The sequence below is a fragment of the Meriones unguiculatus genome, chromosome X (genome assembly GCF_030254825.1).
Source record: "Meriones unguiculatus strain TT.TT164.6M chromosome X, Bangor_MerUng_6.1, whole genome shotgun sequence".
Classification (NCBI taxonomy): domain Eukaryota; kingdom Metazoa; phylum Chordata; class Mammalia; order Rodentia; family Muridae; genus Meriones; species Meriones unguiculatus.
In genome coordinates, this window is record NC_083369.1 from 64,574,113 (window position 1) to 64,588,140 (window position 14,028).

At 39.0% G+C, this 14,028-nt stretch overlaps 1 protein-coding gene across 1 annotated transcript in view; it reads left to right on the top strand.

Moving 5' to 3' along the window:
• The window catches only part of Col4a5 (collagen type IV alpha 5 chain), a 297,510-nt gene that overhangs the window by 152,933 nt on the left and 130,549 nt on the right, over positions 1-14,028 (top strand). Inside the window, 9 exon segments of the mRNA XM_060375633.1 lie at positions 391-426; positions 507-548; positions 730-822; positions 1,257-1,310; positions 1,406-1,462; positions 1,961-2,005; positions 8,592-8,645; positions 9,760-9,801; positions 12,071-12,203. Of these exon segments, the coding sequence (XP_060231616.1) occupies positions 391-426; positions 507-548; positions 730-822; positions 1,257-1,310; positions 1,406-1,462; positions 1,961-2,005; positions 8,592-8,645; positions 9,760-9,801; positions 12,071-12,203 (556 nt within the window).

Consider the following 14,028-nt stretch of genomic DNA (forward strand, 5'->3'; position numbering starts at 1 on the left):
AAAAATACAATCATGAGGAAGAAATAGGATTTTTATGATACTTCATTTTAGTACACAGCTGCTTTATCAGTGAGATATATCTTCATTCTTAAAAATAGATGAAGGTATATTGAAGTTGTCACATTTTATAAAACCAAGTAATTTTAAAGAAACATCTTGGGGGCTGGAGAGATGGCTCAGAGGTTAAGAGCACTGGCTGTTCTTCCAAAAGTCTTGAGTTCAACTCCCAGCAACCACATAGTGGCTAATTACCATCTACAGTGATGTCTAGGACCCTCTTTGGTGTCAAGGCACACATGTAGGCAGAACACTGTATAAGTAATAAATAAATACTTTAAAAAAAGAAACATCTTACTAAAATGTTTTTTTCTTCCTTTTTTGTCTTTTAAGGGCCCTCCTGGCCCACCAGGACCCCCAGGACCAAAGGTAATGTTCTTTCTCTTTACATCATTTATTTTGTGTTTGTTATTGTTAATGAAACTTTAAACTGAAACTTCTCTCTTCAGGGAAATATGGGCTTAAGTTTCCAGGGATCCAAAGGTGAAAAGGTGAGTAAATAAAAAGTTGGCTATTGAGCCTTTGTGTTTCTCCTTTTAAAGTCATTTGTACTCTTTTTTCTTCCCCTGCTTCTTAAAATGGATCATATAAATGTTTAGTAGACTATTAAATATCTATAATAAACTTATAATAGATTATTAAATACCGCTGTGTGTTTTGTTGTGTAAATAGGGTGAACAAGGTCTTCAGGGCCCACCTGGTCCACCCGGACAGATCAATGAACAGAAAAGACCAATTGACATAGAATTTGAGAAAGGAGATCAGGTAATCTCTTGGGGAGGGAAATTTGATAAAGATTTTGTTATAGATTTGTTAATTAGCTTGACTGTGGTAATTATTTCACAATGTGTAGGTACATTGAGATATCACATTGCACATTCTTAGTATGCCCATTTTTGTCAATTATAACTCTTTTAATCAAATTTTCAAAAATTTAAGAAAAAAATTAAATCTTAAAAGATTTTTCTTTCTGTTAAAATGTACTATATATAGATATGTACACTTAAATAAGGGTATACTTTCAATAATAAGGACTTTGAATAATTAAATGTTAAAAAATAACTGTATCAGGATATCATTCTACTGTTTATACTAGATGAACTTAAAATTTATATTCTTACATGTTTATGACCCTCTCAAGAGAGTGAGAAAACATATTCTAGTATTAACGTGCTGTAATTTCCTCCATACCTGTATAGGGAGTTCCTGGTGATAGAGGGCCTCCTGGACCTCCAGGAATACCTGGCCCTCCAGTAAGTATTCTAAAATTTTTTAACATTATTTAATGTGAACTGGTATTAATACACAATATCTTATGAAGTAATGTGAAACTACTGTTTATGTGCAGGGCCTTCCTGGTGGTGTGAAAGGTGAAAAGGGTGAGCCAGGAGAGCCAGGCAAACGAGTAAGTGTTATGACCACTAGTGGTGTTTAGAAATCCTCAATGTGCACTATTTCTTTCTTAATCTTAATTTCATTGCCTGAAAATGTCACTACAGGTATAATTAATTATAATAACTGCCACTTAAAAGGTTTATTTAGCCTGACAGTAGTGGTGCATTCCTTTAATACCATTAGCTCAGGAGACAGAGGCAGAATGATCTCTATGAGTTCAAGACTGGCCTGTTAGCTCAGGAGACAGAGGCAGCATGATCTCTATGAGTTCAAGACTGGCCTGGTTTACAGAGCGACTTCCAGAACAGCCAAGGCTCCATGGAGATGCCCTGTCTCAAGAAGCCGAACAAAACAAACAAACAAACAAACAAACAACAAAAAAACAGCACACTTAAAATGTTTATTTATATAGTTCAAAGCAGGGCTAATGGTTGCTATAGTCTCTCGTTTCCTTCTTTCAAACTAACAAATTTTTGTTCTTGCTCCATCATTGCTTTATATTCTATAGGGTAAACCAGGCAAGGATGGAGAGACTGGCCAACCAGGAATCCCAGTGAGTATCTATTGTCCTTTCCTTTATCTAAAAACATAGTAATATTTGCACTATTTGTAGGTAGCACTATTTGTAGAGGGCATGGAGTATGGAGTTTGGAAATAGTGTAAATGAATGGAAATAATCATTACTATTTTGAATATAAAATAGAAATTTCTCTAGTTTCTGTAATGACATACACTGATAAAAGCATCTTAAGGAAGAAAGGGTTTATTTGGCTACAGAAGGATACAGTTTGCCATTGTGAGGGAGACATGCAGTAGGCAGGGAAATCATGCTGTCAGGATCAGAGACTGGCTGGTCACAAAAATTCTTCTTCTTCTTCTTCTTCTTCTTCTTCTTCTTCTTCTTCTTCTTCTTCTTCTTCTTCTTCTTCTTCTTCTTCTTCTTATTTTACCAGTTCATATATGTAAATCTTGTATGCTGACCACTCTCCCTCCCACTTCCCTACCGCCACACAAATCTGTCTCTCTCATTTTCATTATTCATTTTGTTTTATGGCTCAGATAAGTTAATCCAGGCCATTGGTAAAACTGAATTTGGAGCTATCTATTGGAGACTGATGGGTTCAGGAGAGGAGGCCACATAACTAAGGAGAGTTATTCCTCCTCTTGCAGAGTCTGTTCAAAATCAATAGTTCAGAAACATAGGATGGGGCCCTATGAGGCCCTCCTCCTTCCCTGACAGATTGTTGATAGGGCTGGTCTTGTGTCGTTCCAGTGCAGGCAGCTACAGCTACAGCACAAGTGAGTTAATGATTAGAGAAGTAGAATTAGAGAAGGGTATTTAGTGGCTCTTTCCCCTGTCCTTGGGCTCTGCCTCCTCATCCACAATGTTCTTTGACCCTTCGAAGGGGTGCTATAAGTAAGTGACTGGTTTGTCTGTCATTTATATTCTGTATCGTGGGCAGCTATGAGTATCTGCATTCACCACTGTTCATTGTTAGAAGGGGCTTTGTTAGGATTGTGCCGCGGGACTGGTTCCACGTGGGAGGTTTATTAAGGAAAGGGGAAAGGGTCACAAAGACCATTTCCAGGTAGGGCTGGTGAGAGAGAGAGAGAGAAAGAGAGAGGAGAGAGAGGAGGGGCTTTGAGTTCTCTTAAAAGGTGACTCAGAGCATGTGCAGGTTTCAGGTGGTCCGCAGGTGGTCTGTAGGTGGCCTCACAGATGCCCAATAATCAGTTCGTCAGGTCCCTTGGGGATGGCAGTAGAGATGCCTGCTTATGGATCCCAACAGGCTTACCTGGTTAAGGCTGGGGATCACTTGTGTCTATGGGTGTAAACACAGGTATTAAGAAGGCATTTGCTCGTATGTCTGCTAAGGGCCTACTTCTACTTCAGAGTTAGGTTGTTAGCCAGGCTCGTGCTACCACGTATTGTGTCCCCCTCTTTCCACATGCCTCACATTGAGTGGGTCTTGAATCCATTCAGAAGCTAATTGGTTTCACCCCACAACAGTCAAGCTGCCATCACACAACTGAAAATATCTTGCTTTCCAAGTGATTTCGTTATATTCCCTTTATCTTAAACATTCCCTTACACCTTTATTTCTCCCATCACACTCCTCCATTCCTTCCTAAACCTTTGCACACACAGTATCCTCCTCCCCCCCGCCTTTACCTCTTTTTACTTATGGTCTATTATCATGCCCCACATCCTTTAAGGTAACCTCTTCTCACTCACTCTCATTTCTTTTATTGCTTCATGTTTTGTACAGATACTCTACATGAGACACGTTATAATAATGAAATAGAAGTAGGATCATATGAGAAAGAACGTGTAGTTTAGGGGCTTTTTTTTTCTTAGAATAAGTATTTTTTAAACTCTATCCTTTTCTCAACAAATTTTATAATTTCATTTTTTTTACATTCATCATTTCTTGGGAATCTAGGCTGCCTTCCTTGATTTTCTAAATATTCTGAGTGGAAAATCAAGGAACATGGGTATACAAGTATCTCTGTAGTAACATATAAAGTCTCATATGCCTTAGAGTGATATAAGCCATTTTAGTGTTTTGAGAAATCCTCAGACTTATTTTGTTTTCTTTTTTCTTAATTTTAATTTTAAGTTTATTTACATTACATCCCAAGGGCGGCCCCTCCCTCTTCTCCCAGTCTCCCTTTCTTTCCCCCTTCTCTTCTTCCTTTCCCCCCAGAAAAGGGAAACCCCCTCTAGCCCCATATCAACTTTCTCTAGCACATCAAGTCACATTAGGACTGAGCATATCCTCATCCCCTGAGGCCAGGCAAGGCAACCCTGCCAGGCGGAAGTGATCCAAAAGCAGGCAATAGAGTCCATGGTAGAAACAGCCCACCCCCTTCTATTAACCAGGCAACCCACATGAAGTCCAAGCAGCCCTTCAGCCACATATATGCAGGGGGCCTAGGTCCAGACCATCATTCTCCTTAGTTGATGCCTCAGTTTCTGTAAGTCCCCTTAGGTTTGGGTTAGTTGTCTCTTTTAACCTTCTTGTGGGGTTTCTTTCCCCTTCAGGTCCTTCCATCTTTCCCCCAACACTTCCACAAGAACCCCGAGGCTCTGTCCCATGCTTGGCTTCAAGTCCCAGCATCTGTCTTAATCCACTGCTGGTGGAGCCTCCCAGAGGATAGTCATGTTAGGCCTCTATCTGCAAGCAAAGCAGTCTAGTCCTATTTTCAAAGTCGCTATACTAATTTTCATTCCTACCAGCAGTGTAGAAGGGTTTCCGTTTTCCAACATCCGTGTCAGCATTTGTTGCTATTGATATTCATGACAGTCATTCCAACTGGGGTGAGATGTAATGTTGAAATAATTTTAAACTGAATTCCCTTAATGGATAAAGCTCTTGACCATTAGATTATTTCTTTTGCCACTTGTATGGACACTTTCTTTTATTTTAGATCTATCATTTTATTTTTATTTATTTATTTGCTCTGTGTAAGTGTTTTTTCTGTATGTATGTATATGCATCATGTGTGTGTGGTACCTAAGAAATTCAAAAGGAGTTCTAGGAAGTTGTGAGCCAACATGTGTGTTCTGAGAAATCACACAGGTCCAACAAGTGCTCTTAAGCATTAAGCCATATATCTCTCCAATCCCTGTGGTTTTGTTTTCTTTCTTTTCTTCTGAGAACTTTCTATTTATTTAGTTATGTGACACATTTACAAATTGAGTGGTTTGTTTTCTTTTTTAAATGCAAAGTGGAGTATTTTAATTTTAAAATGTAAATTTATTTTTTATAATTTATTCACTTTACATCCTGATTGTACCCCCTTCCCTCATCTCCTCCCTGTTCCACCATCCCTCCCTACCCCCTTTCCCTATTCTTTAGAAAGGTAGAGCCCTCCTTCTTTGCCATCTGACCCTACCCTATTAAGTCTCATTAGGACTGCCTGCATCCTCTTCCTCTGTGGTATGTCAGGGTCCTTCCACCAGCAGGAAGTGATTGAAGAACAGTCAACAGAGTCCATGTGAGAGACATCTCCTGCTCCCCTTACTAGGAAACCCACATGGAGACTGGGATGCCTATAGACTACATCTGAGAAGAGGGCTTAGGACCATTCATGGTCCTTGGCTGGTGTATCAGTCTCTGTAGGGACCCCCTTTTGTTTTCTTGATATGTAGTATTTTGAATTAATTGCATATTCTTACCACAGTCCTCAGAGTATGTATAGCAGGCAAGGATTTTATTCCATTTTATGGGTTTCCTCTTCAGTTGAATGAGTTTCCTTTGCTCTTCATAAGTTGTTTTTTTTTTTTTTTAATTTGATAAAATACCATGTGTTGATTGTCTTAGTTACTTTTCTATTTCTGTGCCAAAAGGTCATGACCAAGGCATCTTAGAGAAGGAAGGGTTTGTTTGGATTTAAGGTTCCAGGGGGATTATGGTCTATCTTGGCAGAGGAGCAACAGGAATGGCAGCTGGGACAGTGAGCTGAGATTTCACTTCTGAACTGTAAGCAAGAAGCAGAGAGAACAAATAGAAATGGTGCAAAGGTTTGACTCTCCAGAGCCTTCCCCAAGGCCACATCACATAGGCCCTCACAAATAGCACCAATAACAGGGCAACAAGTGCTCAAATGCCATAGCCTATGTAGGGACATTCCCATTCAAACCACCACAGCAGTTGTTGCTTTTATTTCTATGCTACTGGAATCCGATTCAGTACCACTCTTTGCCTATATATACTGAAGGGTTTTTTTTTTCTTCTTTAGCAGTTTTAGAGTGTTAAATAGTATATTAGAATCATTGATCCTTTTGCAATTGGGTTTTGTACAATGTGAGATAAGAATCTAGTTTCACTCTTCTGAATGTTGATTTCCAGGTTTTCTAGAACGATTTGCTGATATTTTCTTTTTTTTAATTTTTTATTTAACTTTTATTAATTACACTTTATTCCTTTTGTATCCCCCCATAAGCCCCTCCCTCCTCCTCTCCCGGTCCCACCCTCCTCCCCTTTCTGAATGCATGCCTCTCCCCAAGTCCACTGATAGGGGAGGTCCTCCTCTCCTTCTTTCTGATCTTTTTTATTTTTGTTGTTGTTGTTCTTTTCAATGCAGTTTATTCAGGAACCTTGAACAATCTTCTGACCCAGGGGAAAGCCAGCCCACAGCTTAAAATAGCCTCTGGGTAGCCAACCCCAGCGTGCCTCGTGGGCAATGCAGATAGGTCCACATACATGGAAGCAAGCCAGATCCTCAGCCTTAGCCAAATATGGAGTTGTTTGTGACAGAGAGCACTCACCATTGGGAAGGTGGAAGGCAGAAACCAGCTCCATCTTTAAGGCGCGGCATTACGCAGCTCTCTACAGTTCCCCCTTTTTGTTTTAGACTCCTCAGGCAAGAGTAGAGGTCTGATCTCTGATATTAGAAATAAATTGGGACTTTGTACCAATGTTCATTTAGGTGTCATCCACCCAAAGAGCATCAGACCCTTCCGATACCTTTTTCTCAGAGACGGGACCTGGGGCATCAACCCGCATGCAATCAGACATGCTCTTCTCTGGGTCCAAAGCGGCTGACCCTGAGTGCAGTGCTTAGCCTCGCATCCTGAGCGTAACATTTTAGCTTTTTATGGTAGCCAACCATGCTTGGGGAGACTGTCCTGCTTCAATGGCTGTAAAGGCCTGAATGATCATGGCTGCATTATGCTGTTGTGAGACTCTAATCTTGCATATACACCACAGGCAAACCAAGGAGACCAACACCAGAAGGCCTGCTAACGCTCCCATGCCCACCCATTCCTTCAGATGATTCATGGCTCCAGCAATCCATGATGATAATCCTGTGGCTAGTCCTGCGTCCACTCTGGTAGAATTTGTCGTAACAATGGCCACTCTCAGCTGCTCCATCGTAGTATCGAATTCTTCAGTCCAATTACATAAAATATAGCTAGACAATTGTTTAGACAGATTTGCAGCATGGGAAAAATTCTCATATTGTATGCTAGTGACACAAAGTCCAGCATACTTCCATTGACAGCCAAGTTGAGCGATTTGCCATAGGGTATCAATTTGCTCCTGCACGAGGTCAATCCTCTGATTGAACACCATCAAGTCTCCTTTTAGTTGAGCATTAATTCATTTTTGTACATCTAAAGCACGAGCTACATTGGCTAAAAGATTATTTAGGGTCTGAGCAGTATGCACAGTATGACTCATGGCTAATGCCACGGTGGTAGCTCCAACTGCCGCTAATGAGATGGCAGTAACAATGGCGGCTGCAATTCCAAGATCCCTTTTCTGTTTGAAGAGAGTCATAGTGTGAGGGGCATCAGCGGGCACAGGCACCCAGCGAGGCATGCGAGTAACCAGGGCATGCCTAAATTCACTAGCATTCCGGCATTGGGCAAAAAAGCAAGTATCATTACCACAATTACTTGGCTCTATCTGGCTAACAATGAATAAAAATGGGGGATATAGACAAACAGGTGTGGGCTTATAGGAAATATTATGGGAAGCCTTAACGCCCTCGTTGGAACATCTTGCATCAGTTCTAGAACTAGCAGTGGTGGTGTCCGAGGTCTGTGTAGGATCAGGAGACCATTGCCCCCAGGGGCGAGATGTGCTCCATGTAAATTGACTAACTCCATGTTTTCCTCCACTTTTGAAAGTCATTTAAGGTTCTTAAATTATCTTTTCTTTTTTTTTAATTTTTCATCAATTACACTTTATTCATTCTGCATCCCCCCATAAGCCCCTCCCTCCTCCCCTCCCAATCCCATCCTCCCTCTTCCCTCTGCCTGCATGCCACTCCCCAAGTCCACTGATAGGGCAGGTTCTCCTCTCCTTTCTGATCTTAGTCCATCAGTTCATATCAAAAGTGGCTGCATTGTCCTCTACTATGGCCTGGTAAGGCTGCTCCCCTCGAGGAGGAGTGGGTTACATAGTAATGTGAAGAGGGACTGTCTCTGACATAATCTGACTGGCCTGCTCTTTGATATTTTCTTTTTTAATTGTATTTTTCGCAATTATTTGCACAGACTGTATCTTTTATTTTATTGATGGACTATTTTAGTTGATATTCTCATTATCTTTGTGGAAGACATGATTATTTGGCATCTTCCTACTTTCCCATATTTACTGATATCACTGTCCTCTGTTTTAAAGGGTTCGCCTGGTGATCCTGGTTACCCTGGTGAACCAGGAAGGGATGGTGAGAAGGTAAGTATTTCTGCATTTTGGTGTATTTGGTTTTATTCTTATTACCACAATCTATTCCCCTGCTAATACTGGATTATAAGTGAAAACATTATAATTACTTAGTGTTTGTATTCATGCATGCCTTCTTTATCATACCCAGTTCTCTAAATTTTCTTGCAATTCCCTAAATTTCAGTGCATATGGGAAATACATGGGATTGAATTTACATCAGAATGTCAGTACCTTTGCTGCAAGCACATATCAGCAAAACCTTTAAAAAGGAGGACTGGTTACTATTACAGCGATTATCTCTTACTTGAAAAGCTTAGAGCTGTAAAATAAGAACGTTTCCTCTAAACATTTTCTATTATATATGCAATTATTGTTTGATAATCTGTGGCTAATTCATTGTAGCTTTTCCATTTGACTGATGCAGCCTGACTGAGGTCATTTACTTAGTTACCTATTTTAAAAGTGACTCTGAAAGCATGCATGAAGCATACAGTTGCCCTATTTTTAGCACATCACAAAATATTCACTCCTCCGTGCCCTCTGTTCTGTAACAGCTTTGTATCAAAACTGAACTGAAAAAAAAAATAAAATAAAGCCAACTGGAATTATCCAGAAGTCACACATTTTGCTGATTGTTTTTCTCTAAACTAGGCTCAAGTTTTAGTTTAACCTAAAAGATGTGTTTGGAGTAAAGGCTGGCATTAAACATTTAAATGGGATTGCTTTTCAATTAGTAACTTATGATGTAGATTAACTTTCCTAGAACCAGAAGTGTGAAAGAGAAATCTATTTTTGAGTGTTGGCCAGCAGAATAACAGCTGAATATTTTCTACTTCCATTATAACAAAGAATGTTGCTGCTAGAAGTCTATCTAATGTCTTCAGCTTTTAATAAGCTAGAGAGGTTGATTCATTTTGGTCAAGATTATATAACCAGGAAATCCAAGACTACATTAAAACTCATTGTAGGGTTAGGCAAGTATTTCATTAACTAGTGTTATCTTTTGCATTTGATTATTTTATTAATAACTTCTTAGTCTTTATGAAACTCAGTTGTTTCTTGAGGAAATCATCGTTGTCATGACATTCTTAATAATTATATGTTATACCTTTGCATTGATCAGGGCCAAAAGGGTGATATTGGCCCACCTGGACCTCCTGGACTTGTAAGTTTTTCTCTTACTTCTTCATATTTTTTCATAAGTTATACACTCACTACCATTTCCTCGCAGAACATAAAATTACAAATCATTACCAACTTCTACTGACTTAAAAGCCATTATAGTTTTTTTAAAAAACTAGCAATGTTAACCTCAAAGTTGTTATATGGTTCTGGTTCTTTGTTACTTTTTCATAGTTAAGGTCCAAAATTATACCCCGTTGTTTTGTATCATGATTGTCAACCCCTCTCTTAAGCAACCAGCAGGTGGTGCAACTGCTGCTTACAAAGGATACAGAAAAAGAGGGGGAGGCAGAGATTGGTACTTTCCCCTACAGTGCTCAGGGCAAACATGGATTTAGCCTTACTTGGATTCTAAAGAATTTCACAAAAATAAATAATTTTAAGTTGATCTGGCATACAAATTAATACCTACTAGCAAACTATGTTATCTCACCTTACCTCTAATGGATTCAAACAATAGTAATAAACAAGAAGAGACTTAAAATTTTTAAGATACAAACAGGGGGTAATGGTCCCAAAGGAAAGTGTGCTGCACTCTTAAAAGTTCCATTTCACCTCCTGATTTGATTTTCTCATGAAAAGATGTAGAAGATGGGTTTATTAGGCTATAATAAATACAGTCTTCCTGAAAAAGATAGGGCCTTTTCAAGGAAGAGTAATTGGTGAGCTGACATATTAAACTCTTGGATGAATGTCTACAAGTACTTAGGAAGGCATATGTGAAAGAAACTGATGAAAATGTGTGCATTGTATGAAGTGATTATAATCAGACTTGAGTGATAAGAATTCACTGCTAGGAATAATAAGAAAAGAAATAGATAAAATTGATACTGAAAGGGTTCCAAGTAGTTTTTTTTCTGCTTTTTTTTCTCATTTTATTATTTAACCACTTTACAGCCCAATACCAGCCTCCTTCCTGCTCTCTTCCCAGCCCTGCCCTCATGCTCCCCATCCTCTCCCCTGCCCATTTCTCCTACTCAGAGAAGGGGAAAGCCCCTACTGGAAAGCCACTGCTCCTCCATCCTATACCACAAGCCACAGCAGGACTAAGAGCATCCTCTCTCATTGAGGCCAAACAAAGAAGCCCAGTTAGAGAAAAGGGATCCAAAGGCAGGAAACAGAGTCAAAGATAGCCTCTACTCCTGTTGCTCGGGGACCCACATGAAAACCATGATGCACATCTGCTACATATGTGTAGTGGGTCTAGGTCCAGTCCATACAAACTCTTTAGTTGGTTATTCACTCTCTGTGAGCCCTCATGGACCCAGGTTAGTTTACTCTGTAGGACTTCTTGTGGTGGCCTTGACCCCTCCTGCTCCCTCAATCCTCTTCCCACTCTTCTACAAAACACCCTCAGCTCTGCCTGATTTTATCTATGGGTCTCAGCATCTGTTTCAATCTGCTGTTGGGTGGAGCCTCTCAGAGGACAGCTCTGCTAGACTCCTGTCTTCAAGCATATCAGAGTATCATTAATAGTGACAGGGGTTGGCTCTTATGGTTGGGTCTCAGGTTGGGCTAGTCATTGATTGGCCACTGCTTCAATCTTTGCTCCATCTTTGTCCCCGCACATCTTGAAGGTGGACAAGTTTGGGGTCTAAGGTTTTATGGGTGGGTTGGTGTTCCCCTAACTCCACTGAAAGTCTGACCTAGCTACAACAAGAGGAGCTAATTCAGGCTCCATATCCCCTGTTAGGAGTTTGAGCTAGAGTCACCCTCATATCTCCTTGGTGTCTACCCTGTCCCAGAGATGCTCCATCACCAATTTCCATTCTCTCCCCCTGTCCTTCCACCCTCACCATGCTCTGATAAGCAATATAACATATAGTAAGAAGTAGGCAAATAGTGTTCTTAAGACAAGTAGTTTGTAAGCTTAAAGGAAAATACCAAGTATGTGTCAAGGACAGTAATTATGATATTTTTGTAATGAATTGTGAGGCTTTTGGTGACTGGAGTATTTGAATTACATGAGAAAAGATAGCAAAAAAGTTCTAAGTTTGTAAGACTTGGGCTGAATGGTTCAATAATGTTCTTGATAATACATGTTTCCTAATTATCTAGAAGGTAAAAGTGATGAAGGTGACTTAATCTATGTAACAGTCTTAATGAAACTAAACTTTTGTGATAGTTGTAATGATTTTATATCTAATAACTGTGTGAAAATAAAATATTATAAACATATGTAGCTGTTTAATTACATTTAAAGAGCAAGCTTCTTCTTCATTGAATTGCTGAATATTTTTTTTCATAAAAAGATAATTCCTACACCTGAGACTGGTGTGACTGTGGGAGAAAAAGGAAATATTGGACTACCTGGTTTGCCCGGAGAAAAAGGAGAGAGAGGATTTCCTGGAATGCAAGGTTCACCTGGCTTTCCAGGACCTCCAGGTAAGAGTGATTGTTGTGTTCATATCTCTGTGCTTATAGTATCCTAGCCAATCCGTGACAGTGGATCACGTGAATATTCTATGCTCCACTCCCAGTGTGTTTGTGTATGATTTATATCTGTGAGTGGGTGCACTCACATATGTGATCAGCTGTGGAGGCCATAAGTTGACACTGAGAGCTCTTTCTGCACATTTTTCTTCTCATAAACTCTCAAGGAACCCATAGCTTGCTGTTTCAGCTATGCTTGCTGGCTACTTAGCTCCCAAGAGCGGTCTGCTTTATGAGAACTGTGGTTCTAGTACCATTCCAGGCTTTAAAGTGGTTTTCGTGGATCTGACCACATGTACTCACGCATTCCCAATAGCAGTTTACACACTTAATATATTACCCCTATCCAAATGAGAGCTTCCTAAATGCCCAACTGTGCCAAACTTGTATCACTGTGTTTCCCACCAAATTCTTTACATATACTTTTAAAAGCCTACTATAATACCATAAATCTCACTTTTACTTTCTATTAAAAATATGTTGTACCAAACAGTTCCTTAATCCTGTAGATGAATTGTCATACTTTTCATGTTGTCAGGGGACAGTATATTGACCTAACAAATGCCTAACATTTCTACATTTACTATATAATATTTGTAACCAGCACTGTACACTTAGAACTTCAGAATCTATGCATTAGAAATTTCCATAATGATTTTACCATGCAGTAAAACTTTAAGGTTCAGTACCGAGTTTTGTATCATCCGCTTAGAAGATACAGTATATACTGAGGCACTTATAATTTGACCAAAAATTAAAGTGCCCTTATGTATCCTGTTAAGTAAACTGTAAGAATTTATGCAAAATTCACAAAAACATCTGTTTCAGTATCTAATACACATCTGTATTCAATAAATTATAATTCATTTCCCTTCAAAAACATGTAACTGAGAAAATGCTGCAATAATAAGGAAAATGACACTTTCTATGAAAGAATCTAATAAGTGTGAGTTTAATTATGGTCTAAATATGCACTTCTCCTTATCTCAAAGCAATGAGGTAAGTATTTGTTATGTCTTGAAAATGAACATGAGGATTTTTTCTAAGATATAATAAAAGAGTTCAGGAGTTGAAGAGTATAAAGGAAAAATATTTCCCAAAACTATCATGTGTGAGTTGAAGTACAAAAGAATGGGGCAACAAACAGTACTTGGGAAACAATATTTGAAAACATGAAATTGCTATGACTTTCCATCTGCTTACACACACACACACACACACACACACACACACCTCTCTAAAAAATGATCATTAAATACTAACCAAGAATTAAGTAATAACAAAATCACAAAGCCCCATGGCTAAAATTATAGACTAATTACATGGGAATTTCAGAATTTAGGAATTAAAAAAATAAAAGAAAGATAAAAAGAAAAAAATCTTGAAAATCTACCTAAGGAAAAATGGTACACTGACTTCAGAACAGTAAGAGTTTTTAGGAGATAATGGAACGTATTTTCATGAATTTTGGAGCCTATATTTTACTAAACTGCCATCCTGTTGTCAAGATGGGATACGTAGAAGGTTTACCACTTCCAGACCTGTTTTGAAGTCATTACTAAAGATTTTATTTTGATATTAAGGTAACAAATTCAAGATAAAGTAGGGGTGGGAAGTAGGATCATGGAATAACAAAGATGTTAATAAACTATATTAACTCTGAGTTCACAACAAACATCATTTAAGTAACAACCCGAGACTGTATGTGTGAATATTTTTACCTGGTAAGGATAGATACAGAAAGGATAAAGAGTCAGCCAGTGATACAGTTGTTAGT